Raw genomic sequence first — 19393 nt, 5'->3', positions numbered from 1 at the left:
TGTTTCACTCTGTTGATAACCATTCTGTTTTTATCGTCATCTACCGTTTTTTTTATCTGTACTTTTAATTTTCTAAATATGATGTCCTTTTAATCACACACATAATCTCCAACGACTATCCATTTTAAGTCTTCTTTCCTAAGCTCATTCAGCAACATAACAAAGGCTCAACGTAGGTCTAGTCATTTGTCATTTTTATAAATATATTTAGTAAGTCCGTTATCACATGCCACAACATTGTTCCAATAGATTTATGGTAATGTGGAACGCCACAATTATGAATTACTTTGATTTTGTCACCAGTTTACTAGTCACTGTCCCTTATATCTGCATAACCAGACCTTGATGTTGCTTTATTTACGTGGTTCATCAGGTTATGATTATTTGAAGGTACTTATAATGGATGGCATAGGACGACTTCTTTAGAAGGGTAACGTTTTTGGGAAGGAACTTAGGTCTAGGGTTGTCATTATAGTAAAACCATGTATTACTGATTAAAACGAAATTTTGTTGCTCTTCTGCTTTCAATATCACGATTTCATAAGTTAAAAGTCGTCACATGTTAATTTAACTTTTTTATCATTAAAAATACTGAGATGGCTTTTCATTCCATCATAGAGTAAACTGCATTTGTATTTTGGAGGCTTTTATAGTACTAATTTGTATTTATTCAGTCTGATGTGACACAGTAGCGAATGTTTCAGATTCGAGAATCTCAGGATATCTATATTATACACAAATAAGCTTAAAAAAATTATTTTAATGAAAGCACCTTCTTCTTCAATGCGAGCACGATATGAATACACACATTTCTCTAAACGTCAAAAGTCATCCTGACAAGTCAGCTGATCTAAGGCCGATTCAAAGAGATTTTATATTTTAAAAATTCGTGAAAATATTTTACAATTTATGGAAAGACGCTTTTATTAATTTCTATATTTGCAGTTGTGACTTATCGATCGTCTGGTCCATATCTGGTGAAGTAAAACACTAATATAAACTATCTGGTACCATTATTTTTGCTTTAGATGAAAAGCACCTCTCTCTCTCTCTCTCTCTCTCTCTCCTCGTGATCAATGACGTCACACCAAAACAAGAACAGCTGACAAATTCTGGGATTCAAGGTGAAATACGTAAGCTCGATACATTTAACTAATTCAAGGACGCTATCATTTTCTTTGCGATAATATAGTCGAATTGCAATAACAGTGGTGAATATAAATTACAGTGCTTGCAGGCAATCAGGGCGAATAAGCATTACCTGGGTCAAGGTTTGTCAGCCGTCATGTAATGCACCAAATTGTTATCAGTAACTGCAACCTACTTTACTGATCTAGATTTGGGACTTTTGTTACAGAAGAAATGCTTCAATTAATTGAACATGTCAATTGGGTAGGGTACTTGATGTCTTCATGTGGTCTACAGAAAGGTAGACAAGGTTGTTATGAAATACCAATACAGATTGCTGTACAGTAGAGAGCCAGGTTAGGTTAGCAATTATGGGTTGAGCAATATACTATAAGTGAATCATTCTCTTGGTTCCGTATGTGTCCTTGTAGCTTAAATTACTTGTCAATAATTGTGTGATAAATTAATTACTCGCCAGGATTTGGATGTGTTTTATACACAATCTTTCTTGAGGCAATTCACATTTTTATATTCCCAATCCGGTGGAACTATATAGTAGCTCCATGGTGGCGACTGTCTTCTAACTTAACTTTTTCTACAGTTTTTTGGTTGCTAATTATGAATTTACATTTAATTTTTGGCGCTCTTTAGCGCTCAAGTGTAATTAACCTGTAATTATCCCCTGAAGTCCATCCAACAAGGGGTTTCCATACGCGATCTTCACAAGACAGAGCACGGGTACGTCTGTTTCGAACAGTTCATATCCCGTCTGGCAAGCCGTCTGGCAAGTGCAATAACTTGTTAACGTATGGGTAACCCTCCCCCCAGGCCAGTACTAACACGGCGAAGGGACATTCCATTTGGCTGACAACAAACAGATGCACCGCCAGTATCGGAACCCCTAAAAGTGTAAAAAAAACCAGCTGAAAAGTTAAAAGCAGGCACGGAGCTAATATATAGAATTACCCCCAATCCATAGCTGTTTATAACAGTATGAAGGGACTCACAGTACGAACACAGGTTTTTGAGTGTCAGGGCAAAAAGTGGAGACATATGCTGCTTCCTTCATGTCTGGCATCAGTAGAAAGAGAAATTCACTCCACCCCCTCCCCCCAAAAAAAAGTAGCAGCCTTTACCATGTGAAGTAGATACATCCTGACTTAACCTTATTTAGGATGCAGTGCCCCACCTGAACCAGAGCTTGGCCCCAGTAAACCAACCTGAATTTATATGCCATCATTCAGACATTCTCTCTCCTAACTTGCCTTAGCAAGGATGTCAATGGAAGAAGGTGTTTTATGAAAAGAAACCTTCACTCAGCCCACTTCACCTATATGAGCTTTCCTGATATAGTTCTTTGTATTTTCCTCATGTAAAACGTTTTTGTTCTAGCTTTGACAGTAACATTGCCAGTTGCTTATCTATCTATCTAACACTAATAATTGGCAGAACCTTTCAGAGAGACATGTCACTATTCCTCGTTGAAGAAATTACTTGCCAGTTTTTATTGTACGAGTAGTCAACAAGTGCTGCAATGCAACTTGTTTATTCCAGATGTTGTCAAGATCAGAACTGAAAATATTTTGGTTTTTGAGAATACTGTACCTTGTTATAATAAGAAATTTTCATTTGTTTCTGATAGTTGCTGAAATCATCTTGTAATATTAATTCTGTTCGCTTTTTAATTTAATTAATTTCAGAAAATTTTTTCATACACATTTCAACTGTTACAGCATCGTGTGTACAAAGAAAGGTGAGAGATATGAATAAATTCTTTCTTGGGGGAGAACTCGGTGTTTCTTGGAATAATTCTTACGAACACTAGCTATAGCCTAACACTATTTTCAATATGTTCAGCAATTTTGAGGTACAGTATTTACTTTTTCTTGAGCACAGCATCTCAGCCTTGTGCATCAAGCCATAGCACACATTCACCCAAACTCATTTATGTCTACCCTTTCAAGTGCCCACTTGTGTCACCCTCTGTAAATACAGTAAACCCCCCGTATTCACGCGGATGCATGCCGCACCCTAAAATCTGCGAATACTTAAAGCCCCTCTAAAAACAATTAGAACTGCCTATTTTGATAGTTTAAACATAAAAACACCCTGTAAAAATGCTTATACCTGAGTGTTTTAATAGTTTTATCACAGAAGTCCTTTTAGTCATGAAAATGATATGAAAATACAATAATCAGTGAATATTTCTCAGTGAAAAATATGGCGAATGGGTGAAATTTTGACGAATAATGGGTAGATACGTTCCACAGAGAAATCCGCGAATAGGTGAGTCCGCGAATAGTGAGACCGCGAATATGGGGGGTTTACTGTATCCATAAAGTGAATGAAATATCAAATTAAGGCCAAAGGTCATGCACTGGGACCTATGAGGTCATTCAGTGCTGAAAGGGAAACTGAGAGTAAAAAGGTTTTGAAGGTGTAACAGGATGAAAACCTCGCATTTGCATTATGAAACAATTTTTTGGAGAGAGTGGAAAATAAGATAGAAGAAAGAGAATATGAATGGAGGTACAGCAAGAGGAACTAAACGGTTTGCAGCTAGGGACTAAAGGGACACTACAGAGAAACATAAGTATTGCCTACAGTGCACCACATGAAGTGCACTGACAGCACTACCCCCCCCAACGGAGGTAAATACCCATGAAATGGATTTGAGAGTGACACTGATAATTCAATGCCAAGACACTTTAACAGAACTGCTAAGAAGCACCACAAAGCTGAAGAGACTGATTTTAATGCACTAGTGTGGAGAGTGTTCATTTGTTGCTTTAATGATTGTTGAAATGAACAGATCATGATAAATTTTGAATAAAGTTTTGTAAAAATCCTTATAATTTTATTTGTATGTCTGCAAGCTGTATAATTTATGGTCATTCTATATGAGTTGACATAAATGTAATCTTGCTGCTGATTCAGAGGAGTTCAGTGTAATGCCAGGATAGGGCATTAAACTGATTGGGAGTCCTCTCTTTTCATGAATGTCATTAATGCTGCTTTGCTTGGTAATGTTCACTGAAACAAGTAAAAGATTGTACAGTAAGTTGTAAATACTTTCTACTCTGAATATATAAAAGGTATCTACTTGCAGGCTGGGGGACATTGGATTTTTTAATGAAACTGGATAGTACAATACTCGAGTCGGTATGGTGTAGCTGTTGACAGTGTGTCATCCAACAAGAGCCGTAGGTGGTCACTTTCCAGTATGTCTATTAATAGTCTCCCATATGAGGTAAGATTTCTTTGTTAATATTTCTAAACTGAACCACTCTATTTGTAATGTATGTGAAAGCTTTTTCTATGATGCCGTTCACATAAATTGTGTATATATGTGTCAGGTCAAATTACAGTATTTTGTTCTTATTTTAATGTGTTATATACTTTTACTTATTATTTTTTCATCCACCTAGACAGTTACCTTTCTGTGTTGCAATGTAGATAATAATATAGTCTTTTTGCTTTGTCTTCCCAACCTAAATGGACAGTATTTTTTGTCTCTTACATTTTTCTTTCCCTGTTTCTCATCCCATTTATCTTTCATATGTCTTACTTTTCCCACTCTAACTTTTACCCCATATTTAAAAATGTCTAGCGGTGAAACTATTAAATTTAGAAATGTAACTATGGGATTCAGTGTCCATACTATACTTTATAATATTAGGTAGCCTCTGCTTGTTGGCAGCAAATTTCACTGTGTTTGCCCAATATGAAGTGTCAGTGATTTTAGATTTTACAAAACCCAACATTTTCTTCAGGTTCTTTCAGGTATTTTTTGTTATCTTGGAGTGAGCGACCTTTTAGCAGCTTCGAGCGTTTGCAAGCAATGGCGAGAAGCAGCATCAACCCTTCTTGCCAAACGAGTTACCATCATGATAACGGATGATGCAGCTCCAGCTGTGGAGACCTTTTTAGCGTCATCCAATGTTTATCAAAACTGGGTGTTTAAGGTAGGCTATGTACCGTACAGTATACAGTAACGCACTGAAATGATAATATCTTTACGTGACTGAAGTAGGGGATTCATTTCAAGTTGCTATGTTGTAAGCCTAAATGAAACAACTTTTGAGACACAGGACGATTCAGAATTTAAAAACTACATTAGAGGGCTCCTAGGTTCGAGGTAACTTGCGCTACTTGGCATTCACTTATGGAAATGTAAAGCACATGTATAAAAAATACTGTATCCAGAAAAAAAAATTCCAGTAAGTACCAAAGACACACAGCTTGAACTTGTTGTACGCTGAGTACACCAGCAACATAAATTATATATAAAAAACCTTTCAGCACTACAAATAAAAGGATCAGTGTGACCCCAATTATCAATACACTGCACTTACAACAGGCTCTTACACAATCATGACTTGAGACTGTAACTGTAATGTAATCAGCTCTTTACCAAGTACATAGTTATAATCCCTGTTATGTACATAACAAAGCAGAGAGAGAGTATAACAACACTGTATTCCATTTACTTAGCATTTTTATTGTTTTAGGTGTTACAAGTATGCAATATAGAGATGGTTTATAGATCTTACTGTATGCAGGAGGAGTGAGCAGGTTCATGAACACTTAAGGTAAAACCCTGTGTAGTGTACTGCCATTATATATGAGGTACAGTAAACCCCTTGTATTCGTGTTCTCACAATTCGCAGACTCGCGTATTTGCGGATTTCTCTGTGGAACGTATCTACCCATTATTGGTAGAAAATTCACCCATTTGCAGTATTTTTCACTGAGAAATATTCACTAATTATTGTATTTTCATATAATTTTCATGACTAAATGCACTTTTTGTGATAAAACTATTAAAATACTCAGGTATAAGCATTTTTAGAGGGCTTGTGTTTAAACTATCAAAATAGGCAGTTCTAAGTGTTTTTAGAGGGGTTGTAAGATTCGCGGACTTTAGCTATTCACGGGGGGGGGGGGTTACACATCCCCCGCGAATACGGGGTTTTACTGTACTTGAATCTACAAAATTTTGTACTTACTCTGGGGGTCATGAAACAAAACCTTCTAGCAAGTTAAGGGGGATATTTTTCAGCCTAGCACTCCTGACTGGGAAAATGACAGCCAAGAAGAGAGGCTTGCTGTTTGTATACTGTTACAGGAAAACCTGTATTGTGGTATTCATTTCTGTAAACAGTTGAGATCGCCATGACTCTTCCGATTGCTCTAGAAATGGCGAGCTTACCACCCTGGAAGGATACTGAACTTGAGCTAACACTACTTTTATCTCAATATTTATGTAAGATTAGCATGCCTCAGTGTCATGGAAACAAATTGTGACATTGAGGAAGTTGCTTCTTTGACCTTTCTTTTAAGTTATGGAAAGTATCAAGGTTTGAGAAATGAAATTCATGTTTTTAATGTGTGTACTAAGGTAATGGTTCATAAACATAATTGATGTGCTATGTTTTCTCTACAGAAACCATATTTCTCTTGAGTGGTGAAAGGCAGTTAGTGCTTTATTGTGTAACATATTTTTCTTCGCAGTATCTTACTTTGACCTAAGTAACTTAATTGAATTTCAGAGGTACTGCAAAAGTAATTCATGAATTTTATTGGAACTGGACTGCTGTACAGTACTTTCAGCAACTTTGTGGTTTATATCCATGAGGAAAAGTAAACATTTTGATTGCATTGGCAGGAAGTTGATATGACTATGAATGAGATGTGGAGAGAATGGCTGAGATCCATAGGTGGCGCAGTAAAGTCATTAGGCTTACACAGCACTGGCATGAGTGAGGCTGATTTTGTATCTGTCTTGTCTTCATGCACTGAACTCCAAATTCTCAACTTGAATGGTGCTCGAAGCTTATTTAGGGAGGGTTAGTTGTTTGTGTTCACATGAATGTTGTAGGACAATAGCATGGAAAAATAGGCTTGTGTGTAATTCATTCTTTGCTGTTAGGACTGCAAAGTTCTCACCCAACATGTAAAGTATTTGTATTAATGTTAATGCAGTTATTAGGAGTTGAACATTACCACAGTAATGCAGTGTTCCATTTTCCCCAAGGAGGTGGATATTCAGTTTCAAGGTGCATTAAAAAGGGTGTGGAAAGTGCAAGCACCCTGCATACGTAGTTTTGGGTTGTTTAACTCAGCCCTGAGTGAAGAGGATTTTGCAGCCCTGATTTCGTACTGTTGTAACCTTCGCACGCTGTATATTGGTTCAAGGCATCTCTTTAGGTCAGGTAGGTTAGTGTACAATACAGATTTCGAGTTATTTTGTAGATGATTAGTGGTTAATAGTAGATGATTAGTGGTTCTTGTATTGTGCTGTTGTAGTCTTTTTTTAATTCTGCACTGTGAAGTAGGCTTAAATAGTTTTAGGCAATGCAATTCTGGCTTTAATAAATTGTTTAAGGAACTGATTGCTACTTTTGTAGCAAAGGTGGATGGAAACTAGAAGGTACAGTATATGTAAGTGAATTTGTTTAATATAACTTAACTAGTACATTAAATCACTTCCATTCATGCACAAAGGGCACAAAGTTTTAGAAGAGAGAAAGAACAGCTTTAGAACTGTGGGTATAGACAACAGAATCACATTGTTCATCTGTCTCCAAAAGTATGGCTGTTGACTTTGGATGAAATAATATACAGAACTAAACAATGCCAGTGATCTTGTGCATTTTTCCATTTACAACATTGTGTTTTGTGTACTTGAGTATATTACACATTACTAGTGAGTGTTATTATTGTTTTATTCAGTTGCTTACATTTTCACCATTTAGATTTTCAAGAAAAAAAGTCCTGTGTTTATATAAGGTATTGTATTTTACTTCCAGAGGGATTTGATTTTGTAGAAAGGAGAGTGAAGGATGTTGTTTCTCCTTTTTTATGGTCTCTGTTGTTGTGTCGTTCTTTGGAAAAATATTGTTGACAGTGTTTGTGTTTAGCCTTCCTGTGGTGGCAGTATTCATTTTCATTGTACGGTAATTCTTGTATTAGGGTGGTTATATCTTTGCAACTTTCCGTTGACACCGGCTCCATTGCATTCTGTCTTTAACAGCTCATCTCTTCCATGTTGATTTTTCCTGCCTAACTGTCCAACTTCTTCAAAACTTGAAAATAAATCCTTTTGGGCCAGTTCTGCGAGAGTCAAGAACTGTGACTCACTGGTCAGATGATAATAATAATAATACCATGTGATATATGAGAGACATTTAGTTTTCTTTTTAATTTATTACAGGGTGAGGTACATTTATGTGATTTCTGTGTGAGGGTTCAGCCTGGTTCTTGGGATGAGCCTTACAGAGAATGTTTCTCTTGGACCTGTGAGCATTTGACATAGTACTTACTGTGTTGAAAGCTCTGAGTGAAAGAAATGATTGCAGTTATTCTGTTAAGAATTTTAACTGTATACCTTAAATAGAGATTATATACTCCTGAGTTTCCTGATTTTGTAATTTCAAGTTGCTGTAATTGGAATCTTTCTTGTATGTATTACTGTAGTTGGGATAAAACTTGTAAATTCATAGTACTAAGCATAATGGTGCAGTAAATGGAAAGGTATTCATTTCTATTTTTTATTTTTTTTAGTTATGTGGTTACTATAGTTCTTGCATATTGTTTCAAGTGCTTAAATGAAGAAAATTTCAGTTACCTTGATATCAGGTTTTGATAATTGATAGGTTTCATGGCAGTGTGCTACATTCTTTTAAAATTCAGCCTGCATTTTCAAGTACAGGCATCTGCTGTGGGTTCAAATGCTACTTTATTTTGTTTGTACATTTACTTTAGTGTTCATATGCTATTATTGGGGTATTTATTTGGATACTGTGTGATGAGTATGTTAGAACATCTTATGAAGGCTATGGAAAAATTTTAGCACTTTTCAGATTGTTTTGGGAAACTATCCTGTAAAGTTATGCATCTAACTTGTTACAGGAACTGGATGTAAGTTTTGAGGGACGTTTTGCAGAACTTTGGTGGAAGATGTCACAAAACATGAAGAGTTTGATGCTCCTGAATGCTGATTGTAGTGAACGTAGTTTTCTCAGTTTGCTAAAATCATGTGTCCAGTTAGAGGAGCTAAGACTAAATGGTTTGGCACACCTCCTTATGCCAGGTAGATCAACCTTTCCCTATTCCGAACATTGCTTGTCGCTGACATATTTTGCTGTGTAGAAATTACCTTGGAGATTGTAAAATTTGATGTTATAGTATCTTAGATATATTTCTATATAAGATAGTACAGTATTTTGCTTCATAATGTTAACAATACCATATTAAAATTTTGCAGTACATGCATATAACTTAGCTGTGCAATGTATGGTTGTTGCAATTGCATGTTAATATTTAAAGCTTTATTCCTACAATTATCTTTTTTGAAGAAGAGTTAAAAATGTAAGATTTTATCAAGTGTAATCTCTACGAAAGATATGTTCAAGTCTCAAATGACAATGGGCAATATTATTAATTATATGATTATAAAAAAATGAGGTCACAGAAAAAGTATCAATTAGCTTTAGGTTGGAAAATCAATTAAGTCTATATTTATATCTGAAGGCAAGTTTTTTCATCAAATATTACCATAGATCTTGACTTGACTTGCTTGGTATGAAAACTGAAAAAGTTGGATGAAGAATTGTTAATCTTGAAAGGGATCAGAAGTTTATGGGTTCTCAGAAGGCACCTAACAGTTCAGGCCAAAAACGTACTTTCTAGGAACTCAGACTCAGTCAGTAAATTGGTAGATACAATACGAGTAAAATCCTACAATTCGGACCCAGCAAAATTGAAGGAAATTTATTTTTTAACTGATTTTCCTCAAGCGAGCTCTTGAAGGTAATTATGGTGACAAAAGCACCTCTCTGTAGCCCAGCCCATTTGACAGGAGCTCTTCCATGTAAGTGTATGCTTGTCAGTCATAAACCACCATGGCTCTGTCAGATGTCAGAACTTCTGAGGTAGGCACCTTGATCTTTCAGTAGGGAACAAGTGGAATCAAAGTCAGGCTTATTTATATTATAAAATAGTAGTTATACTCTTCCGTTTGAATACACAAACCTCCAGTTGAAGGACCATGGTCCTTACCTTTATTCTGGCTATGTTCAGAAAGGAAATGATATCTGGCAGAGCTGTCCTAGTTTATGCATGGCACACACATTTGGATGGAAGAGCTCCAACATAGCCCAAGGGATAACTTGAGTCTCCTGTTGGACAGGCAGCAAAACAGCCCCTTGCTAGTGGAAGGTCATGAAAAGTTTGTATCTTTGTTACAACTGGGGATTTTCTACCTTAGGATTCATTGTTAATGAAAGTATTAGCTTTTGAGACACTTTTTCTATGACAACTCTCTCTGGTAATACCATTCAGCTGATATCAGCTTTGTACATGACAATGTAAGCCATGTGCTCATTGATACTTTTTTCTGAAGGAAGCATTTTGGAGGCTAGATGCTATACTGTAATGTCACCATCATTAATTCATTATTGTATTGGTTATACCTTTATATATTTAATTAATACCTGAATATATGAAGCCCATTGTTGAGTCTGGATGCCATTTATGCTTGGTAAATTTTACTCTGTGCATGTTGCATGTCATATTCTTCTCAGTTGTTAGATGTCTTGCTTCTGGAGTTATCAGGTCTTGCTAAATGTATACACTTTTAGTTTATGTCATGCTGGCAGCTTGGATGCTGGAAAAAGTAAAAAAGTTTGTCGCATTTAACCAGCAGTATCTTGTAGTCAGTTCTCCTGAGAAGTATTAAATACCAGTTATCTTCCCTAATTGCTGTAATGGGCATGGGCAAGAGTAAAATAAGATTTTTATTCACTAATTTGTACACTGTACTCATGAAATTCCTCTTCTTTACCATCTCAGTGGCATTATGAAAGAATAGTAAAAGCCATTAGATTGGCATAGTTACTTGCAGTGCTCAGTATACTTCTCACAGGCACTTTGACCTCATCATAGCAAGTTTAAACATACATTCAGAACTGTAGGCAAATATAAAACATTACGTCTTACTTGCTAACAAATCCAAGTTACTTGCTAACAAATCCAAGTTGATTCATAAACCTCAAATTGGATTAGTCAACTAAAGTAATACTGTATGTGAATTGAAAAAAGAAATATTCAGAAAAGTTATCCAATCAGATTGATATAAGCAGAATTTAAAATTTAAATACAGTACAGTAGTTTGTGTTTCACATTGTGAAACCAAGTCTTTTCAGATTTTGTGGCTTAAAGATACTAACTTTAATCATTTGAAAGACTTCTTTTATCTAGTTACATCTGCATGTAGAATCTACAGGATTGACTTTTGTAGGTTTAGTATGTTGAAGTAAGCACAGTATTACACAAAAGAATATGCTGTGGTGTCCATAACTACTAAGTGTCTTTGAAAGTTTAGCTGAAAAATCATTCCCAAATTCTAATAATTCATTAATTTTTACAGGTACTCTGCTGAGTAATCCAGAGGATGTGAAGACTCTTGCATCAGCCTTGAAAAATGTCACACGACTTCATTTGGCGTGTTCGAGATATCTGACTGATTGTCTCTTCAGTCGGCTCACATCAGTTGTTGGGTCCTTGACAAAGCTTTCTCTAGCTGGGTGTCAGATCTCCTTCCATAGTGCTATATTTAAAAGGTTTTACCCTGCCGATGGGCGGGTCAAAGCATCGGATCACGTGCTCACTTTTGATCACATTTTGAATTATATAGAAGAAAAAGCTAGCACATTGAAAGAAATCAGTTTAGGTAGAACTTCAGTGGACAGTGAATCACTGTACAAGCTATCCAAAGTTCCAGGTTTGAAATTAGAATCTGTACATTTGATGTCTTGTGACCAACTATCAAAAAGTGGGATTCAGCTTTTATGTAAGAACCAACAGTGCATCACTGATTTAGATTTGAGTCTTTGTTCAAGAATAACTGATTATGCAGTATTCTCAATAAGAGATCATCTCGTGTGCATCAAGAAGCTCAACCTGCGAAGATGCCGCGGAATTACTGAGGTATGGTTTTGTATTTTTGTAAGTTTGACATTTTCTTCAACATGAAGATATTTTCCCTAACAGGCAACATTAAGCTGTATCCCCCAACAAGGTTGGTCCAGGGTAAAGGCAAGACAATGGTGATTAGTACCATGTTCAAATTTTAAAATGTTGAATTCTGATTGGACCCTTCAGTGTTATATGTGACATTACATTGTCCTCTTTTATATACAGTATATATAATGTATATTCTAACTGGCCTTATGTTAGCATGCATATTGTGGAGCAGGCTTAGTAATGTAATCTAATCTTATGAAGTCCTTTTTTGGGGTAGAAATATAAGCCATTTGTATTTTGAATTTTGCCTGATTAATCAAACCAACTCACAAAATTGTTTGAACACTGTATTTGACTTTGCAGAATGGCATAAGAGCGTTACGTCAGCTGAAGTACCTCGAAGAACTTAACATTTCTCATTTGGAAGCAGTGTCATCAGAGAGTATTGAAGAAGCACTTGGGAAAGAACCTAGACCAGAGTTGAAGTGGCTTAACATAGCATCGCTTGATCTTGAGTGGAGTGCTGTTGCCAGCATTGCTACAATGGCACCAAACCTGGTGCACCTTGATGTGTCTATGTGTGTCACAGGCGTCAATGATAAAAGTGTTCAGGTACTTTTTTCTGTATTTTTTTGAATGTATAAACTTTTATTTTGAAGGAGTGAACCTTGTCCTTGTTTTAAATATATGGATCTTGTCCTTTTTTATACATAAATGCCTGTGTTTAGCTAATACTGTAAATCTGTTAAGGTATTCCATTAATGGACATGCTTACATAGTCAGAACAATCCCTAACAAACACTTTGAGATTGGTGGGCTGGGGGTGGTTGTCCCAAAACTTGTCTGTGACACATCACATTGGCCACCTATTAATCTAGAAATTTTTTTACAAATGTAAATTAGTTTTTCATGGCATAATGCTAGTTATGTTATCATTTTGAAGCTGAATATTTGGAATTGATTACAGTACGTTAAAAAATAGGAAACATTTAGAATAAGAAGTCAAAATAACGAGTTGAAGTTAGGCAAAAATTTGTTGACAGATAATGTCACATCATCAAAATTTCATTGGTTGGGAATATTGATGACGTCAACTTTATCTCAAAAGGTTAACCTAATTGCTTGTTAACTGATACTGATAAATACAGTACTAAAGGTGCAAAAATTACTTTATTCGTGGCATAATACTCTGTTGTGAAGAACTAATATTAAGCAAACCTTGAGGTTTTATTCACTCCACATTTAGTGAAAAATACTTCCCTGAATTTGGAACATGTTAGAGTAGATTTTCAAATTGAAATAATGAAATATTTTTATCACACAGGCCATCTGCAAGTCATTAACTCAACTGCGAGTGCTTTACTTGAATGGCTGCACGGCAGTTTCAGATATTGGTCTGGCCGGTCATGGTTTAGGCCAAAAAGATGTGCCAAGTGCTGAGCTTTCTTTAGAGAATTTTGGTATTAAGGAAAGAGGTAGGTAGTAAGATCTTTAGTATTTTGTATAAATTGAAATAAAATTTGGGATTTGGTAATTTTAATAAGGTTATTTGCTTAGTTTTTATTAAAAGTAAATTTAGCTAGGGCAGGAGGGATGGTGCAAAGAACCTTCAGTATCACCCTGCAGATGACACTCTACAGATACCACTAAAATTTTTTGCAGTGCCCCTTCGGCCCCCAGCTGCATTCTCAGGGTTTCTTTCATACCTTGCTGCCCAACCTTACTTTTAACTACATTCTGGTCCAATTTTAACCCAGTAGTTATTTCAATTCTGGCTACACATTAGCAGTTGCTGTCTTTGTTTCGTGGTGCAACCATTTGTAGCCATTAACATTTTATATTTTTGATATTGAGGATAAAAATGGTATGCATTTCAAGTGATGGTTTGAAGTCTTTTCATAAATAGGAAAAGACCCTCCAACACTAGAATTGTGAATTTATATACTACATATATTATACATACATTCATGTTATTTTTTAAAAAAGTACTTGTAATCTGTTAAGACCATTGATTGTATTCTAAAACTTGTAAGAGTCACCTGAAGGATGTTTGTAAATTAAAATGGAAAATTCGAGCAAGGTAAAGTTTGAAGCTGTGTGGGAAGAGACCAAAGGGAAATGATGAAAAATAATACGCAGAAAATATGTAGTATTGGGCCGAAGGGTCACTGGAAAGAATCATTAATGCCACCTGCAGTGTGTGGTATGTGGTAACCTCCTGGTGCACTGTAAGTGGTAATCTCCTGATGGGACCATGCATGTTAATGTAAACATATATATTGCAATACACTCTGAACTTTTGCAAGATTGGCCTGGTCAGTGACCAGGGCTAATTCAAATTCCAGTATGTACAATATTAGTTTTATTATGAAAACTTCATGTTTATACTGTATATTGTAAAAGATGTGTTGATTCATACAAGGCAAACTGAGTCATAATACATTTGATCAAATGCAACTTGTTTTTGACATTTTTCAGATCCTTTCAAAGTGCCTCTGGGGTTAAAGGCTGAACGAATTATACGAGAAGAAGCTGAAGTCAAGAAGTATTTAGAAAACAACATTGATGAGATTGTACAGTCTTCTAGTATGGCTTATCTAATCTTAAGGTAATCTTTATACTTAACCACTTCACTTAGCAGTTTCAGTTTTTTTCCCCGAGAAGCATTACGATTACATATACAGTACAACAAATAAAATGTTAATGTGTTAACCCACCTTTATCAGTATTGTTTGATCTGTCCCCACTTTAGTTTTGTGATCTTTAAATAGTTGGGCAGATATAAAATCAACTGTCTGTTGATGGTTATTCCATGTTTTGAAATGCTTCGGTAATTCACTGGGAAAATAATGTTTTTAACATCCACCCTTGTTTCTTCAACAGGTCTTCGTGAACTTAATCTTTGTAGTTGCAAGAAAATTACGGATATCACTCTAACTTATGCTCTTAAATTCCGAGAATTACAGTACCTTAATCTGTCGTTTTGCCAAGGGGTATGTATTGTTATAAGATTCCTTTGCTTATTTTGTCGATTTATTCTCTAGACATGCTGAATGTTTGTTGTTTACAAAATGTCACTCCATGATGGCAGAATGTTCAAGGGCAATAGTCCTTGCTTTGTGGGATTTAATTTTCAGTTAACATTCTGTTTGGTCTTCAGCAAAAAATTAATAATTTTTTATTAACGGCACTTTGCTACAGTGTAGGGTTTTATGTACATATACATCAGTTGACAGTAGCTGAATATTGTCAAGATAGTTGTAGCATACAGTATTAAACATTAGGATGGTGTTTCAACTTTGAATGGTGAATTAGCTTGTATTTCTTTCCCAGATTGCTCAGGAGGGTATAGAATCTGTGGCAAAACAGTGTCCCAGTTTAGAGATTTTAATGCTGGTGGAATGTGCAAAGATAACTGACCATGTTGTGTTGGTTATTACTCATCACCTGAAGCGTATAAAAATTCTCGATGTTCAGGTATGGAACTTTTTCGTATATTATCTGATTTGTAGGCCTGCAGTTAATTTCTGTCTACAGTGACTTGTGTGTGGCACACTGTAGGAAGTACTAAGAGTTTTTTGCAGTGTCCCTCTGTCTTTCAGAGTCATTGCTTTATATCTTAATTTGTATCCATATCCATGCTCGCTACCCATCTGTGTTTCCAACTCAATCTTGTTTTTATGCCAGTTTTATCCCTTATTCCCTGGTTATTCTCAAACATAATTTTTCCATTGACAGAACTTAAACCAATTGTTTCTGCAGTGTTGTTCTTGCTTGTAAGCAAAATAATTTTCTTTCAGAACTGCTACCAGTTAACTGACGAGTCATTGGACAGTCTGAGCAACTGCCATACACTGAGATATCTTGATGTAAGTGGGTGTACAAAAATGAGCTTGGGACAAGTCAGACAAGTCCAGAAGAAAATCCCACTCTTACGCAACTTCCACTACAGAGGAGTAGAAGAAAGGGGACCAAAAGATGCTGCAGAGGAGATCTGGTCAATAGCGGACATTCCCCCACCACCTCCGATTCTCCCCAAGCCTAAGAAGAATGTAAGGCGAAGACATCTTTTTTATAAAAGAGTGTGTAGATGCATGAACCCCAAGTAACAACAATGACCTAATCTTCGTGTAGATATTAATACCTGATACCCTTTGTGTGTTGGTTTGCATAGGTAGTACCTTGATGTATGTATAAATGTGCTAATTTGGTATGCCTGCTGTGATACTTTTATTGAACAAATCTTGTGCTAACATATTGTAGAAAATATTGAGTTAACTTAATACTGGACAGTATTGTCAAAAATTGTGAATTCTAAGTTTCATAATAAATCGCTGCTATTTTAACCAAAGTCGGTCACTAAAATGTAGATTACTGTATATCAGTACCATTGTGTGATTCTCTGTGCAATGCATTTTTCTTGAGTAATCCCTCCAAAGACCTTTTGTAAAGGTTCACTCAGTCGTCTGATAGCTTCAGTATTTTTATTCTGCATTAAATTGGTTAAGTGTAGCTACTAAATAAGTTACTTTGTTGTGCATGCTAGGATTTTGTAGATTCATTTGCTTGTGATACAAAGCTAGTCATATTATAAAATGGTAAGTATCGGATGAGTTGTTTGCTGTAGATGAGGAGATGACCAGTAATGGCTTTTAACTCATTCCAGTTCATCATTTATTTGTCTAAATAACAAGACTGGGTCTAACTGCAGGCAGTGATTGGAGAAGTACAGCACTGTATACATCATACGTTACAAAAACATATTTACAGGTTTTTTTAATACCATTGTGAATGTGGTGCAGTACAGTTGATTACAATGGTATCTGATCTCCAATGATTATTCAGTGAGCTTTTGTTAGGAAACAATTGTTTTATTCATATATTGCCCACTGTGTCAGTGAAAATCGAAAATTTTGCCAAGTGTATGACTTTTCTTTGATCGTTAATTTCTTTGGTCACAGCATGTCCTTTATGTGGTCTTTGTTTTCTCTTGAAGTTGCTTGGATAATTACTATCAGTATGAAACTAGTGTGACTTGTACACATTTTACATGTGATAGGAAGAATCATTCATGAGATTTTTTATAACAACAGTCAAAGATTTAGTTCTACTTTGAGGTAGTAGACTATTTTTAAATAGGCAACAAAGACATGTAGTTTGTTTTGATCACAAGATATAATGTATGCTTTGGTGAATTATGATGGCAGTGGAGAAGGAATGGCATAATGATTTCAGTTGTGTAGGTGATGGGTTCTTTAAACTATTGGATTATTACCCTGAAGGCTTCTTTGTTGACTGAATAATTTTAGGTAACACTAGGTTATATATATTCCCATGAATATTCCTCACACTTGCACTGCCTTACCCTGATTGTCAGGTTCAGAATCAAAAAGTCAGTTTTATTTTGGACATTTCTTTACAAATGGTTGCTTCATGTTCATTACACAACAATTGTCTTTCTGAATGTTCCAGTGAATGTGGGTGGTGGTTGTAATGTATGAGATTCTCTTTTGTCACTTCCACTGCTTCTCATGTTAGGGTCTTTTATACGCTATATGATTTATTCATAGAAGGCAAGATTAGGGAGGGGTGATATGTACGCATGCATATAACATTATAAATCAGAATTTCTGTTTGTGGTCTTTAACTGTCTAAGATTTTGATCTGTAATTTATATGGGGGTAAATGTTGTATTTTGTCAGGTAAGAGGTATGAATGTCAAGTTATCAGATAAGTGGTTGAGAGGTTTAGCTTATCTTGGGCCCATTATGTACAGACACTACCATACTTGCAAACATTCAGCACAAACATTCAGAGATACAAACAAAGGGGATTACAATTAAAATTGTGTTCAGAGCACTCCCCTTTGCCACCCGTAAGTTCAGATTTTGTTTTGCGCGCCTACTCTGTACATACAGTACTGTGTGTACAGTGTATTGTGTTTTAGGATGAAAAAACATAGTACTGTATTAATTTTATATCATACTGTACTTAAATAGGCACGAACAGTACAGTAACCAACATACAAGCAATTCAGCATACAAATGGCCGTCCGGAGCCGTCCGGAACGTAACTCGTTTGAAAGTAGGGTGGTGTCTGTATAGCCAAAGGTGATTCACTTGAGAAATGCTTTTGGGTACGACCTTTAAATTTCTATTCATATAAAGTTTTTGATGTTGCTTCTCAATTTCTTGTAACAAGTTACTATATTACTTTACGTCAAATATTCAGTTTATAGTCCATTTCATTGTCCCTTTTAGGAACTGAGTAATGTCCAGTTATTTTATAATGAGATGACTAAAGGATCAATACTCAGGAAAGAGTTCTGAATTAGGTACTTTATTCAAAAAATTTATTTAAAAATTCATTAAAAATATGGATGATGTATTATTTTTTTCTGTAAAAGGCACAACCAGAATTAATATTTTGTCTTAAATACATTTACAACACAATAACCATACTAGTAAATTATTTCTAGGTGAATACTGGACTCAGTAAATGTGAGGTAAATCAGTGCGTTAACATGCCTTGCATTCCTCAGCGTTGAAAAATGGAAACTTTAAAATGCTGTTTTGATTATGCATTTTGCGGCTTGTCTGCTTTGGACTAAATCAATCCTTATAAATTATTCCTTGCAAAAGAGTGAGGTAGAGCATGGTACTGCTTTCTTTGAGTTCTCACCCTGCATTTGTTCGAGTGATTTAGGACATACCATGATGCAGCTGTCAAATAACGGAGTATGAATTGTAATTTTCAACATTACGTCATATGTAGCCTTCATTGTATGTACCTTTCAGCTAGGTCATCAGGTTAAAATTACAAGGTTAACATTTAAGTAAATCTTATGGACCAGCTAAGTTTTCTTCTGTACTAGCTGTGTAAATATTTGTTCTTTTATGATTCAGAATACAGTTAATATGAGAAAATTCTTTGGTTATCCCTCACCTCGTAATGTACAGTATGTACATAGATTGCATTTATTAACTCCTTTGGCAGCAAACACCTCATGGAACTCATAGTTTTCTCTTTTTTGTAGTGAGGCATTTCCTAAAATGTTCTGTAGTGGCACACTGTAGATGGTACTGAAAACTGTTTGTAGTGTTCCTGCAGCCGCAGTTGCATTGGTTTCTCCCTTTATTTTTCAGTTGTTCCCTTTGATATCATTTTTGCTTGGCTGTTAAGCTTCTCTGACTCGTTTAAGAACAAATTTTGCAGGCAGTTACTATTAGCGTACAAA

At 35.6% G+C, this 19393-nt stretch overlaps 1 protein-coding gene across 1 annotated transcript; it reads left to right on the top strand.

The window, feature by feature from the left end:
* Positions 1-1373: 1373 nt before the first annotated feature.
* LOC136844611 (F-box/LRR-repeat protein 2-like) lies at positions 1374-19082 on the top strand. Its single transcript, XM_067113899.1, is given in 12 exon segments — positions 1374-1392; positions 4238-4378; positions 4902-5093; positions 9043-9223; positions 11561-12120; positions 12520-12768; positions 13481-13631; positions 14635-14739; positions 14742-14763; positions 15038-15149; positions 15490-15633; positions 15957-19082. Coding segments are annotated over 11 exon segments (2052 nt in total). The 5' UTR covers positions 1374-1392; positions 4238-4351; the 3' UTR covers positions 16266-19082.
* The last annotated feature ends 311 nt before the right edge of the window (positions 19083-19393 follow it).

This window comes from Macrobrachium rosenbergii, chromosome 2, assembly GCF_040412425.1.
Source record: "Macrobrachium rosenbergii isolate ZJJX-2024 chromosome 2, ASM4041242v1, whole genome shotgun sequence".
Lineage (NCBI taxonomy): Eukaryota > Metazoa > Arthropoda > Malacostraca > Decapoda > Palaemonidae > Macrobrachium > Macrobrachium rosenbergii.
This window is presented reverse-complemented; position numbering and strand designations above follow the sequence as displayed.